This window comes from Mus musculus, chromosome 2 (assembly GCF_000001635.26).
Source record: "Mus musculus strain C57BL/6J chromosome 2, GRCm38.p6 C57BL/6J".
NCBI classification, from domain to species: Eukaryota; Metazoa; Chordata; class Mammalia; order Rodentia; family Muridae; genus Mus; species Mus musculus.
The window spans coordinates 124,660,907-124,674,467 of NC_000068.7; the positions used below are offsets into that span (position 1 = coordinate 124,660,907).

General features: G+C 42.4%; 1 protein-coding gene across 38 annotated transcripts in view; it reads left to right on the plus strand.

The window, feature by feature from the left end:
- The window catches only part of Sema6d (sema domain, transmembrane domain (TM), and cytoplasmic domain, (semaphorin) 6D), a 577,847-nt gene extending 570,964 nt beyond the window's left edge, over positions 1 to 6,883 (plus strand). For 12 of the 38 annotated variants that reach the window (XM_011239427.3, XM_030249363.1, XM_006499113.4 and 9 more), the window contains 2 exons: positions 1,298 to 1,465; positions 3,115 to 6,866. In XM_011239427.3, coding sequence (XP_011237729.1) covers positions 1,298 to 1,465; positions 3,115 to 4,403 — 1,457 coding nt within the window. In that variant the 3' untranslated portion in view covers positions 4,404 to 6,866. Of the gene's footprint in view, positions 1 to 1,297; positions 1,466 to 2,752; positions 2,785 to 3,114 lie in introns of all 38 variants that reach the window. The other 26 variants (XM_030249365.1, XM_030249347.1, XM_030249366.1 and 23 more) reach the window with 8 other exon arrangements.
- Positions 6,884 to 13,561: the final 6,678 nt, after the last annotated feature.

Sequence of the window (13,561 nt, forward strand, 5' to 3'; positions counted from 1 at the left end):
GAGAGATGTTTTCTTACTCAGCCCTCCACCCGTGTGTAGCATGGAATGGTTCATCATTGACCAAGGCACATCCTTAAGGAAAGTCCAATGGGGTGACATATTCTGCATTTCAATTGCACGCCAGCCACCCAGCTCCCTTCTCTCGACCCTTTGCATTGTGAATGCTCCCTCTGGCCATCTCTATCCCATGGATGACAGAATTGCATAATTTTCCCCTTCTCTCCCCACCTTTCATACAAACAAGGAATGAACAATACACATTTTTCAAAAATGTGTATTTTTAAGTTCTAAAGATCTTTTTTTGAATGTTTTTGTGGCAATCCCAGGAATCTCTGAATGTTGTGTTCTCAGTGGTGTGAAAGAAGCTAGCTTCAGTTGAATGAAGCTGGATTTTGATTTTCTAAGATGTACCGTGCACATCTATCTGTGTTTGTTTCGAGGTCTCTTCCTGTAACTATTAGGTCAGTCCGTACCATGTCTAAAAGCGTATGCTTATATATTCATGGACATCTACTAGGCTAAAGCTCGCAATAGACACGGAAAGGTTCAGTTGCTCCTCAGACTATGCTGCATTAGGGGTCACATCAGTTCCATCTCTCAGGGGGGAGAAAAGGATGGCCTGTCTCATGTATCCCAACATCCTTATTCAGTGTATACATACCATTGCTTGTGCATGGGTTACTGCTAACTCTTTGGAAGAAACTCCCCAAGTATTTCGGAGAACACAGCAAGGTTTGTGGATGGAGTCTCACGGTGCATTGAGAAACCTACAGATGGACAGAGAGGCCTTGGGGAAGCAGAATGGCGGCCTCTTAGGCAGAACAGGTTTATCAGGTCCAAGACCAACTGTTTACTTGGACCTGACCAGATATTTTCTAAATGTAATTCCATTATAGCTTCTCCGGGGAAGGAAAGCGTATAGAGACCCCAGCCGTTCACAAAGGTCCTCTGTACATTACACATCACAAATAAATGATCCCGAGAGCTAGCTGGAGAGAGCCAGAGTCTGCCCAAGTTGGGGCTTAGGATACTTTTCCACGAGGAGGCTTCATTAGGAATGTTCACCTGTCTTTTACTTTGGAAATCTGCATAATGTGTCTTCATTGTCAGCTTTTAGATTTTACACCTCTCTTGCAAGAAGAAAAAAAAAATCTGGTTTCGTTCCCCTGAGGGGGCTTTTACCAAATTCTAGGACAGGATTTCTGAGAATACGTACTTGACTTTCAAATGCAAGGATGCAATCAGAAAAGTCTTCTTGACGCTAGCCATGTTAATGGTCATCTGTTTGCCACCACAGACATGGAGGTATCCTCATCTTCTGTTACCACTGTGGCAAGTAGCCCAGAAATTACATCTAAAGTGATTGATACCTGGAGACCTAAACTGACGAGCTCCCGGAAATTTGTAGTTCAAGATGACCCAAATACTTCTGATTTTACTGATACTATATCAGGTATCCCAAAGGGTAAGGCCTGGCCAGGCACTTCATCTCTGACTGCATGGAAACCTGATCCCTAGCCTGGCTCTCAGAGGTGAAACTAAAGTCGAGCAGCAGTCCCTCTGGCCACAGTGACTTTGCTCTCCTGTGGTTTTTAAGTCTGAGTACATTCCTGCCCACGACATGGCTCCTGAGACAGCCACTCAGACAATCTAATCTGTATTGGGTTCTGCTGGCAGATGCTGAGAGCCTGCTGAATATCAGAGGATTCTGAGGGTCACCCTCTCAATATCAAAGGACAAAAGCTCGCAGATGACAAATACCTGTTACCAAATATTTTTATCTGGGAGGCTATCTCAGCCCCTTCTTAGCTTCATCTGCAGATGTAATGTGGAAAGGATATGCAGGGTGACAAGTTGTCCAAATGCCACAAGTGGCAAAGGGTGGCATAGTACTTGTCTGTAATTACTACGTTCAGCCCATAATAGGTGAAGTTTAAAAGCTGTATGATCAATTTGCTTGTAAGATTTAATACTCTAGGAAAAAAAAAGTGTCTGTCCCCTCATGTGTAAGCTATGGTATCAGGTTTCCAGCCAGTTCTATGGCACTGCCTTGTCATTTATGATTTACTTCTGTTGATTTTGTTTTGTTTTGTTTGTTTTATTTATATTTTCATTGCAAACAATTTTATAATCATTATTTCTGTTTTGATTTCTTTCAGTAATACCATTTCTTTGTTCTTTTCTCTCCTGGTCTTTCACAACACCATTAAATTCCACAGCTTTGGCAACTGATTGAAAGCAACTAATATTCAAGGGCCTTATTACTCACTTAATGCCAGAGAACCTTCCCAGTCCCTCTGACTCAGTTGGCTGCATGTAGAACATGTAACAGACTTGAAGACCTCTTCGCCTAACTTTCGCTAACCAATTGTTAGATGTCTGTGGTTGCATTAAAATTTCCAATAATTACAAACTAACTCACTCTTCCCTTTCTAGGTCTAATTTAAGTATTTCTCAAATGCCTCCAGATAATTTAAGGATATTTTTAAACTAATACATAGAGAATTATTTTCTTACCCTGTCCAGTGTCCTTACATAGTAGATACTTTATGAATATTTCATCCCAAGATGAAATTTCAAAACAGAACGTGAAGACAAATGCACGAGTATACATTTGTACTTAACACTGACCAAGTTCTTGCCTTGTGCTTGTGACCAGTTATGTTTCTGTCCCAGTTAACCCAACTGTCTTAGCATAGCTATTGGAGCGTGATGTGTGTGTTTGTTAATTTGGACCTCTGCTTAACCCCAGCAGCAACTCTTTAATCCTGGTTTAAGAATTAGGTGAGCATCGTAAGGTACATGTTTCCTGAACTGTTCTAACTCGCTCTCTAGATAGAAACTTAAAATTCCTAACAACTGCGTAAGAGATGGGGTGAAAGGAGAGAGAAGTCTACACCAAGGACTTGAACAGCAAGCATACGTGTTTCTGGAAATTTAATTGTGACTTCAGGGGGCGGGGGGGTGGAATACTGTGAAAGTTTGATGTCTTCTTGCTCTCGTAAGCTAGGCATATGGAGTTTGAAGGTAGTATTGATTCAATATAAGCTATTTTATATTTAATATATTTTTTAAAAAAGCATTTTGTTCAAAGCCTTCCCGTGTCTGTTGCAGGTGTACGGTGGGAAGTCCAGTCTGGAGAATCCAATCAGATGGTCCACATGAATGTCCTCATCACCTGCGTGTTTGCCGCTTTTGTCTTGGGCGCGTTCATCGCAGGAGTGGCCGTGTACTGCTACCGTGACATGTTCGTTCGGAAGAACAGAAAGATCCATAAAGACGCAGAATCCGCCCAGTCGTGCACAGACTCCAGCGGAAGCTTCGCCAAGCTGAACGGCCTCTTTGACAGCCCCGTCAAGGAATACCAGCAGAACATTGATTCTCCCAAACTCTACAGCAACCTGCTGACCAGTCGGAAGGAACTGCCACCAAACACGGATACAAAGTCCATGGCCGTGGACCACAGAGGCCAGCCTCCCGAGCTGGCTGCTCTCCCCACGCCGGAATCCACACCTGTCCTCCACCAGAAGACCCTGCAGGCCATGAAGAGCCACTCTGAGAAGGCCCACAGCCACGGTGCTTCAAGGAAAGAACACCCCCAGTTTTTTCCTTCTAGTCCTCCACCCCATTCCCCATTGAGTCACGGGCATATCCCCAGTGCCATCGTTCTTCCAAACGCCACTCACGACTACAATACATCCTTCTCCAACTCGAATGCCCACAAAGCCGAAAAGAAGCTTCAGAGCATGGATCACCCTCTTACGAAGTCATCCAGTAAGCGGGAGCACCGGCGGTCTGTGGATTCCAGGAATACTCTCAATGATCTCCTGAAGCATCTAAATGACCCAAACAGTAACCCCAAAGCCATCCTGGGAGAGATCCATATGGCTCATCAAACCCTCATGCTGGACCCGGTGGGACCAATGGCTGAGGTCCCACCCAAGGTCCCTAACCGGGAGGCATCTCTATACTCCCCTCCCTCCACACTCCCCAGAAATAGTCCAACCAAGAGAGTAGATGTCCCCACCACTCCTGGGGTGCCAATGACTTCTCTGGAAAGACAAAGGGGTTATCACAAAAATTCCTCCCAGAGGCACTCTATATCTGCCGTGCCTAAAAACTTAAACTCACCAAATGGTGTTTTGTTATCTAGACAGCCGAGTATGAACCGTGGAGGCTATATGCCCACCCCAACAGGGGCGAAGGTGGACTATATTCAGGGGACACCGGTGAGTGTTCATCTGCAGCCCTCCCTCTCCAGACAGAGCAGCTATACCAGTAATGGCACCCTCCCCAGGACGGGACTAAAGAGGACACCATCCTTAAAACCTGATGTGCCACCAAAGCCTTCCTTTGTTCCGCAAACCACATCTGTCAGACCACTGAACAAGTACACGTACTAGGCCTCAAGTATGCTATTCCCGTGTGGCTTTATCCTGTCCCTGCTGTTGCGAGGAAGCTGTGAGGGTACCTTCAGATGAGATACCTGCTTGTATTTTAAGAGAAACAAGTAGCCAAAGAAACTCTGTCACTTTGGTAACACCAGAACTTGCCACATGTAGCTACTACAGCAAGGCTTCTGTGTACTTGCCGGAAACGAAGGGAGGTCCTGCTCACTCCATTTCTTTCGTTTGAAGCAGAAGGGATGTGTAGCCAGGGAAGGCTCCCTTCACCAGTGTAAAGAGCTGATACAGTACTCAGAAGACTGAACAAATACTTGAAAATGGGTTCAATGTAGACTGCCATTCTGTGTGGTCTTCCCATTAAATGTGAACATTTTAATATGTATGCATTCACCTTGCCTCTTGCACAAATGTCAAAATGGAAAGATGGGAATGTCTCAAAACAAAATGAGCTTGGAGATTACCAAGCAGTTTGCTGAAAATTCAATCTTTGACCCAAACTGTAGCAATTTTTATTTTCTGAGTGTGGCACTGTTTTGTTTTATTTTTTTGTTTTGTTTTGTTTTTCAATGCCACCAACAAACTATGTTAAGAGAGGGGCGAGTGTGTGTGTGTGTGTGTGTGTGTGTGTGTGTGTGTGTGTGAGAGAGAGAGAGAGAGAGAGAGAGAGAGAGAGAGAGAGAGATCTACCCATTAGAATTGATTTAGGTGCCCATTGCATCTTTTGTACTATGGAGTTGTTTACAGTAAGCATGACTGAACAAGCACTAACATCCTCCTACACCGGTCCATCGTGTTCGGCTCTGATCAGGAATAGACAAGGCTTCTTTGACTGTCAAGTGATTAACATATGGTACCCGGTGTCAGAACATTTAAGCGTTCTAAATAATTTTGTGCTGCTATCCATCAGAACGTCTATTCCAGCCTTGCCAGCTTAAGAACTTAGAGAAATTAAGAGGTATCTTTGATGTATCTACCAGTATTCAATAGTAACATTTACCTGTCCACTGTGAATCAAAGCCTGGGGCACGCTACTCAACCTTAGACACACTTACAGGCTTTTATTTTGATTGTGTTATTTTATTTTCCATACAGTAAAAAATGTCCTCTCTTAACTCCTCTCACCCCCAACTCCCAAGGCAAAAGAGAAACCAAAAGTAGGACAAAAGAAAGAGACAGACAGACAGACAGACAGAACAGGAATTACAGTTGGCTTAGCAGGGAGGATCTGTAGAGCTCTCGATGATCCTTCCTCCATGTGTGTCCTGTGAGGATTTTGCTCATGAGTCATGCAGGCAGTGACAGTGAACTGTAAATACCACATGTGAGTTTACCTGGATCTGTGCATTTTGTGCCTTATTCACTCGAGTGGTAGAAGTTCCGCGGTATGTTGAGTGTTTCCACTACAGAGCATCATTTCCCATGTGCCACTTGTAAATGTTTTGCAGCCAGCACCTGAGGACTTCTTATACAGTCATAAAGCCACCTAGAGCGATTTGTTGTTGAGCAACGCCGCCCCTTCCCTCCAGGATCAGAAGCAGCACCCACCCTTGCCATGATAAACATTCCATCCCCTGCTGTTCTGATAATGTGAAGTCAGATGAGGGTTCCCAGGTTATGTGGCACCTGCGGAAACCATGTCTAGAGTCGTTTCTATGTAGCTTGGCAGAGCCCACTGATGGCTGCAGGTGTGTAGCCTACTGACAGCTTTGGTTAACCCACTGCACATCACCCAGTCATTTACCCAACTTACTCTAGAAATGTCCACAGCTAAGGAAGGCTCCTGAGCCAGTCAGGCGGAGTTCAAGTGATATCTTGGGACAGTGACCATGGTCTGCATTACTTGGGGGAGGATGGGGTACAAGACACCAGATCATTTTTATACAGGATGTAGAGTACTGATGCGGTTGATCTTTTCCTTCAAGAACATTCTTTTCTATAGAAAAATGATTCCCTGTGATCTTCTGGAAGCTCCAAAGCTGAAACCCTTCAGCTTTGCAACTAAAAATATTACAGTTTAATAATCAATTAAACCAACCAACAATAAGCACTACACATCTGCCACCAACAATGTTGTTTGCATTTACCTTACCAATATTAATCCCAGCGTGGTAACTCTGTGTGACCCCGATAACATTTTGTAACATTGTGCTGCCTTAGAGTTTGTACTGTGAGTTCTATCAGTATTTATGTTGAAATTTCTAACATGGATTCTAGTCTCTATTCTGTTAATTTAATTTTAAATGCTTTATCCATTTGTGCAAAGGTAAACACAGATTGTATCTTTTTTAATGGTACGGCATAAAAAAATAACCCTAAAGTGAAGTGGCTCTATACTGTTTTATAGAGTACTTTAACGTGTATAGATATCTTGTAAACTTGTATTGTGGATGTGTAAATAATATGTACTTTGGGTTTTTAACACCGCATGTAAAGTCAAAATAAAATATCCAAGTCATTACATCCTGCCTTTTGATGTTAACAGGTTTGCACTGCGTCATGCTTTTATGCTAGTCATGCCGTATTTATTAAATATGTTCTTAAAGTCTAAGAACATATTCTTCCCTTGAAATTTTTGTTACCTGGTCACATTATGCTCCATTCTCTCCTTGGAAGACTCTTGTTGAAGGCTGGAGCCAGAAATGAGACAGGCAGGTCAGAAAGCCCCATGACCTAAATAAAGCCCTGCATCCACAGCCAAATGCTTATCTTGGACCTTGATTCACTTAAAGGGAAATTTAGAGTTCTCACCTTATGGGCTGGGGAGATGGCTCAGTGGGTAGAATGCTTGCTATGCAGTCATGAGGACCAGAGTCTGAACCCCAGCAGTTTACACTTAGCACAGTAGCACTTCATAAGTCCAAAGCTCCCAATTGATGGAAGGCAGAGACCAGGGAAACCAAACAGATCAGCTCATCTAGTGTAGACTGGTGAACAAGAGACCTGTCTCAAGATGGACCGCCTATAGCCCTGGATGTCCTCTGAACTTCACACATGCACTGTGGCATGCATGAATCTATACAAAACATGTACACACATACATATACCACGGAAAGATACCACACAAAGAAATCATGACTTATATTAGCACATAAAATATAAATGCACTTTAAGCTGAGAATTACTACTAGCAAACTCTTGTCGATGTTCCATATGTGGAAGGCCTCCACCCCATTGTACAATAGGAAATGAATTCCCTAAATATTCATGTAGGAGGTGAAAGTAGGATTCTGTTTCATTTCCCTTAGCATGCAACTAGCTGTGAGGGCAGCCAACATTAGCCTTATGGTTGGGCACAATGCCCTCTCTGATAGAGCAGTCATATTGCCTCTGCCTGTTTGGTACCAACAGCTTCTCCTGGCCAAAGCCTACCTGCAGCTCTCCTAAGGCCTTTGTCAAAGAACCTCAGAAGCATCTTAGGCAGAGCAGTAGACACTGACATATCCCATCAAGGGTTTCACTCTTTTCATGGTGTCCTTTAACCAAGGGTTGGAGACACCTGTACCTGAGCATTCATTCATTGGTACGAGATGCCTTCGTTCCCTTTGCATATCCAACAGTCCAGAGAGACGAAGAATCACAGAAACCTGGCCTATGGCTGTAGCTCAGTCAAATACTTACCTAGTATGCTGCTAGTCTCCATTCTCATGAATGCATCAACAGAGTGTGACTCTGTGCCTGCAGCCGTAGTTATTGGGAAATAACTAAGCAAGATGATCAGAAATTCGAGACAATCCTTGTCTGCATACTAGGGTCAAGGCTAGCTAAAAAGAAAAATCCTTTCTTTCAGGAATTCTTTGAAAATCAGCTGGTGAAAGCACATTTGTTCATTTTGGGAGCTAGCAGCTCTGCAGTAGCATATGGCTTTCTGAAGGCCCCCACCGAGTGTGAGAACAGCGAGTCAGGGAGCCATTGTGTCTCGGGAAAGGATGAGCAGGACTCAGTTGGTAGCTCCATTTGGGCAGTTGATGGGAAGATATAAGAGAAATGTGTCATTGGCCCAATCTTGACACCACATTACTTCCTCCCACTGTGAACATTTCTATGATATTGCTGCTGCTCGTATTATGGACAGTCCTTTTTCTGGGTCTATTGGGCTTTCCTTTCTGAAAGTGCAGCCTCTGCCCACCCCCTTTTCATAGGTGTTCCTAGCGGCTCTCATCATAAACTGTAATGGTTTAATGCAGGCTATGGACTGGAAAGTAAATTTCACTTTCCTTATCAGCAAATTTATAGTTCCCTAAAAACCCATCTATGAGTCCTCAAGGTGGATGCTCAGATCCCATTGGAGAGCAGTATAGCAAGGTAACATGAGGATTTTCCAGAGAATACATTGTTAAGCTACAGAGTAAAGGCACAAACACAAGTACCCAAGACAGAGCACCCATGTTCCTGTCCCAGCAGCGCATTGACTTTGATTACTCTGGAAAGTGGCAGCATTGAAGCCTAATGGGACACAAAATTCAGAGAGAGACAGAGAGACAGACAGAGAGACAGAGAGAAACAGAGGCAGAGACACAGAGACAGAGACACAGGAGACAGAAACAGATAGAGACAGAGACACAGAGACAGATAGAGACAGAGAGACAGAGACACAGAGAGATTAATTGGGCATCTTTCAAGTCAGACAGTGACATGGTAGCTTAAATACTGCTCTGGAACCAGAGGGATTTAACTTCCTGATGTCACCTTTCCATTTTCTTCTTCTGCCCTTTCTTCCCTCATCCTCCTTAGATTGTGGCAAAGAACAGTATTTTCCAGAAAGCCCATCAGGGGCTGAAAAACTATGGACCTGGCTGACTCTATCGCTTGAGCAACTAGGCTACTTAAGCTATCTCATTTACAGGGACAGTTTGGCATTTATTTCTCTGACAGTTCTATGGTCTCTGTCAACTCTGTAATTCTATTTCTTATTTTATGAATGCTGGGTTTAAATATTCTTCATTCAGCAGCTTGCTTTGTAGGCCATTTATGAATGCGTGAGGCCTGTTCCCTCTTAGATGAGCAATATATGTAAGATTAGCAATAAAGTAAGGCATGATAAACAATGCACTTTAAGCTATTTAACTCGGATATATATTTGCTGTTGACTCTTTTTGCATATATAACATGTTAAACACCTAAATCTCTGTCAATGCTCCAATCTTTATCAAATAGCTTTAATACCATAAACAACAAAGAATGAACTTATAATAATATCAATCTAACTCATGGAGGATTCATGCAGGGGATGAAGAGAGAGGGTGAGTAATGTCCTGGACATTCAGACCATGAATCAACTAGAATTCACATACAAAGGAAAACAGCATATTTCTACACTCTGTCTTATGATATAATTCTTTTTAAAATTAGGTATTGATTATAGAGTGATTAATCTCTGGAATACTTTCAGACTATGCTGGCTTTTTATAATGAATAGAATTATAAAATGCAGTGCTATCATGTGTATGCATTATTTCCTGGGGCTTTTGAGCCTTTCAGTTAATCCTTAACAATTTTTAATTAATATTTTTTGTTTTTATTCTTTATATATAGTGTATCCCGACCACAGTTTCCCCTACCTCCACTTCACCCAGTTACCCTCTTCCCTTCTCCCCCAAATCTGTGCCTCCTCCATTTCCCTTCAGGAAAAAAATAGTGCAGCCCTCCCAGGGCTATCAATCAAATATGGCATAACAAATGACCATAAGGCTAGGCACAGATCCTAATATAAAGGCTGGATGAGATGACCCAGTAAGAGAAAAAGGGTTGCAAACACACTCAAAGTGTCAGAGATATCTCTCACTCCTATTGTCAGGAGTTCCACAAGAGTAACAAGCTGTACAACCAAAATACATATGCAGAAGATCAAGCTCAGACCCATACAGGGCCCGTGACTGTCACTTCAGTCTCTATGAGCTCTACTTAGTAGATTCTGTGGGTCATGCTCTCCTGGTGTCCTTGACCTCTCTGGTTTCTAGAATCTTTCCTCCCCTCTTCTGTAAGGTTTCCCTGGCATCGCCTAGTCTTTTGCTGTGGGTCTCTGCATCTGCATCTATCAGTTGCTAGATGACATCTCTCTGATGACAATTGGGCTAGGCACCTATATATGAATATAACAGAATTTCATTAGGAATTATTTGGTTAACATTTATTTATTTATTTATTTATTTATTTATTTATTTATTTATGACTAATCATATTTAGCTCTATCCTAGGTCTCTGGGCTGCCCAGCCTCTTGGTTCCTGGCCATTCATTGCAGTAGTAGTCATTGGCCCCCTCTTATGGTGTGGGCCTCATGCTTGGCCATTCTCATAAATTCTGTGCCACCATAACCCCAGCACATCTTCCAGGAAGAACATATTGTAAGTCAAAGGCTGGGTTGATGTCACAATCTCACTGCTGGAAGCCTTGCCTGGGGATCTGTGTTTATTACTAGGAGACTTCACAAGAGTCACTTCTGTAAACATTCCAGAAGTTTGCACTGCCCTGCATTTCTACATCACGTCTCAAAATGCCCCCCAATTCCAGTTGTCTCTCCCAGTACTCTCTCCCTCTGTCCCCCACCACCTGCCTGGATCCCCCTCTACCCATCCCCCCCCCCTCCAGTCTACTAGCAAAATCTATTCTTTTTCGCCTTCCCAGGGAGATTTGTTCATTCCTGACTAAGCCTTCCTTCTTACTTAGCCTCTCTGGATCTGTAGTTAGTAGCCTGGTTATAAGCTGATGTCCACTTATAAATAAGTATATATCTTATTTATCTTTTGTCTTTCTGTGTCTAGGTTACCTCACTCAGGATGATTTTTTTTCTAGTTTGATCCATTTGCCTACAAATTTCATGATGTTTTTGGTTTTGTTTTGTTTTTTAACAGCTGAGTAATGCCCCATTGTGTAAATAGATCACATTTTCTATATCCATTATTCAGTTGGGGGACATCTAGGTTGTTTCCAATTTCTGACTATTGTGAATAAAGCAGTTATGAACATAGGTGAGTAAAAGTCCTTGTGGTAGGGTGGGGCATCCTTTGGGCATATGCCCTAGAGTGATACAGCTGATTCTTGAGGTAGATCAATTCCCAATTTTCAGAGGAACCTCCGTATTGATTTCCATAGTGGTTGTACAAGTTTGTACTCCCACCAACGATGGAGGAGTGTTCACCTTCCCCCACAGCCTCACTAACATGAGCTGTCACTTATGTTTTTTGACTGTAGCTATTCTAACTGGTATGAGATGGAATCTCAATGTCATTTTGATTTGCATTTCCCTAATGGTTAAGGATGCTAAACATTTCTTTAAATGTTTCTTGGCCATCCTCTGTTGACCGTTCTCTGTTTAGAGCTATACCTCATTTTATAATTGGTTATTATTAGTTTGTTGACATCTAGTTTCTTGAGTTCTTTATATATTTTGGATATTAGCCCTCTGTCAGATGTGAAGTTGCTGGCAATCTTTTCCCATTCTGTAGGCTGTCATTTGTCCTATTGACTGTGTCCTTTGCTTTACAGAAGCTTTTCGGTTTCATGAGGTTCCATTTATCAATTGTTGATCTTAGTGCCTGCGTTACTGGTGTTCCATTCAGGAAGTGCTTCATGTGCCCATGTATTCAAGGCTATTCCCCACTTTCTCTTCCTTTGGTTTAGTGTATCTAGTTTTATGTTTAGTTATTTGATCTACTTGGACTTGAATTTTGTGCAGGGTGGTAGATATGGATCTATTTGCATTCTTCTACATTCTGCCATCCAATTAGAACAGCACCATTTATTAAAGATGCTTTCTTTTTTCCATTGTGCATTTCTGGCTACTTTATCAAAAATCAGGTTTCCATAGGTGTGTAATTTTTTTGTAAGGTTTAGCATTCTGATTTTTAAGTATAGGAATTAAATTCAGTGGGTTCTGATGGCTATGGAAGTATAAAGGACAGCCAACTCACAGATCAAGACACATTCCCATACACTCATACTCATGCCCAGCCTACAAACTCACACCTTCTGTACAAGTTTGATAATGGGCTATGGCTCCTTTCCAGTACTCTATTAAAGACAGGAGGAGCCACAGAGTGAGAATGGTCATAGTGTTCAGGGCTACAGGCCAGCCTGCCACTGAACAAATGGACACTCTCTGAACCCAGTCACAGCTTGGCCACTGTATTGTACATTTCACATCAATTACTAGAAGAGAAAAGCCATGGATGAAGTTCTCCTTGGGTAGGTGGAACACAACCAAGCAGGATGGAAAGAGTAATAGTTCAAGGACCTAAGCTGGTTTGTCAAATTGCTCCTACCTAAGGGTCTGCCAATGTGCTAGATTTACACCCTGAGCTGCCAGAGGGACCCTGGAGGTGGAGATGAAGGCCTTGACTTCTTATTTAGAAAATTTTTATTTCACTTTTTCATAATGTGCTGAGGTTGTGTATTGGTAGTTAAACATATTGTTTTCTGACAATTTGGAGCAGCTTTTTGGTAGGTAGGAAACAGTTATGGTGACTGCCCAAGAGTCATATCTTCATTTAGGTGGCAAGGCCTGGTCAGAGAGCTGTACCTTCTAAGACTAATAAGTATTGTTGACACATACGACCCAGAGTGGGAGAAGAAAAACAAAAGCATACAGCTTCTTAGCATTTGCAAAACAGTTTCTTAAATAAGAGGACTTAAGTATTCTTCAACCTCTCTCAAAGAAGCATTCCACAGGTGTCAGGGACAGCTTGAGGGAGCTGGAAAGAGAGTGTGGAACTCCTGGGATATTCTTGCAAATTTGCAATTCTTGAGTATTACTTAGCATTTAGGTATATCTAGGTTCTGAAGTCCATGACATCTGGAGTTGAGAGACTTGTCACTCACTGGGTCCAGCAACCTGGATTTTGGTTGGTCAGTATGTACTGGGAAGGTCCATAAAATGAATTTGCTAAAGGAGCTGGTGTCAACCTCTTCCAGCCACAAGGTTAGAGTTACTTGTGAATTAGTCTGTAAGATGCCTAGGATTTAGTAAATGATTATTTCTGATACCTATGGAGCTCACCTCCAAAGAGATCACAAGGTTTGCTTAATTTTTTGTTTTTTTGTCAATGCAAAAGTAAGAGGTTTATTTTCTAGTGTCGGGATTGACCTTCCATTAGTCCCTCAAGGGGTATGACTAGAAGGCAACCCCAAGTGCTATTACAAGCAGTTTTTATACTTTTTA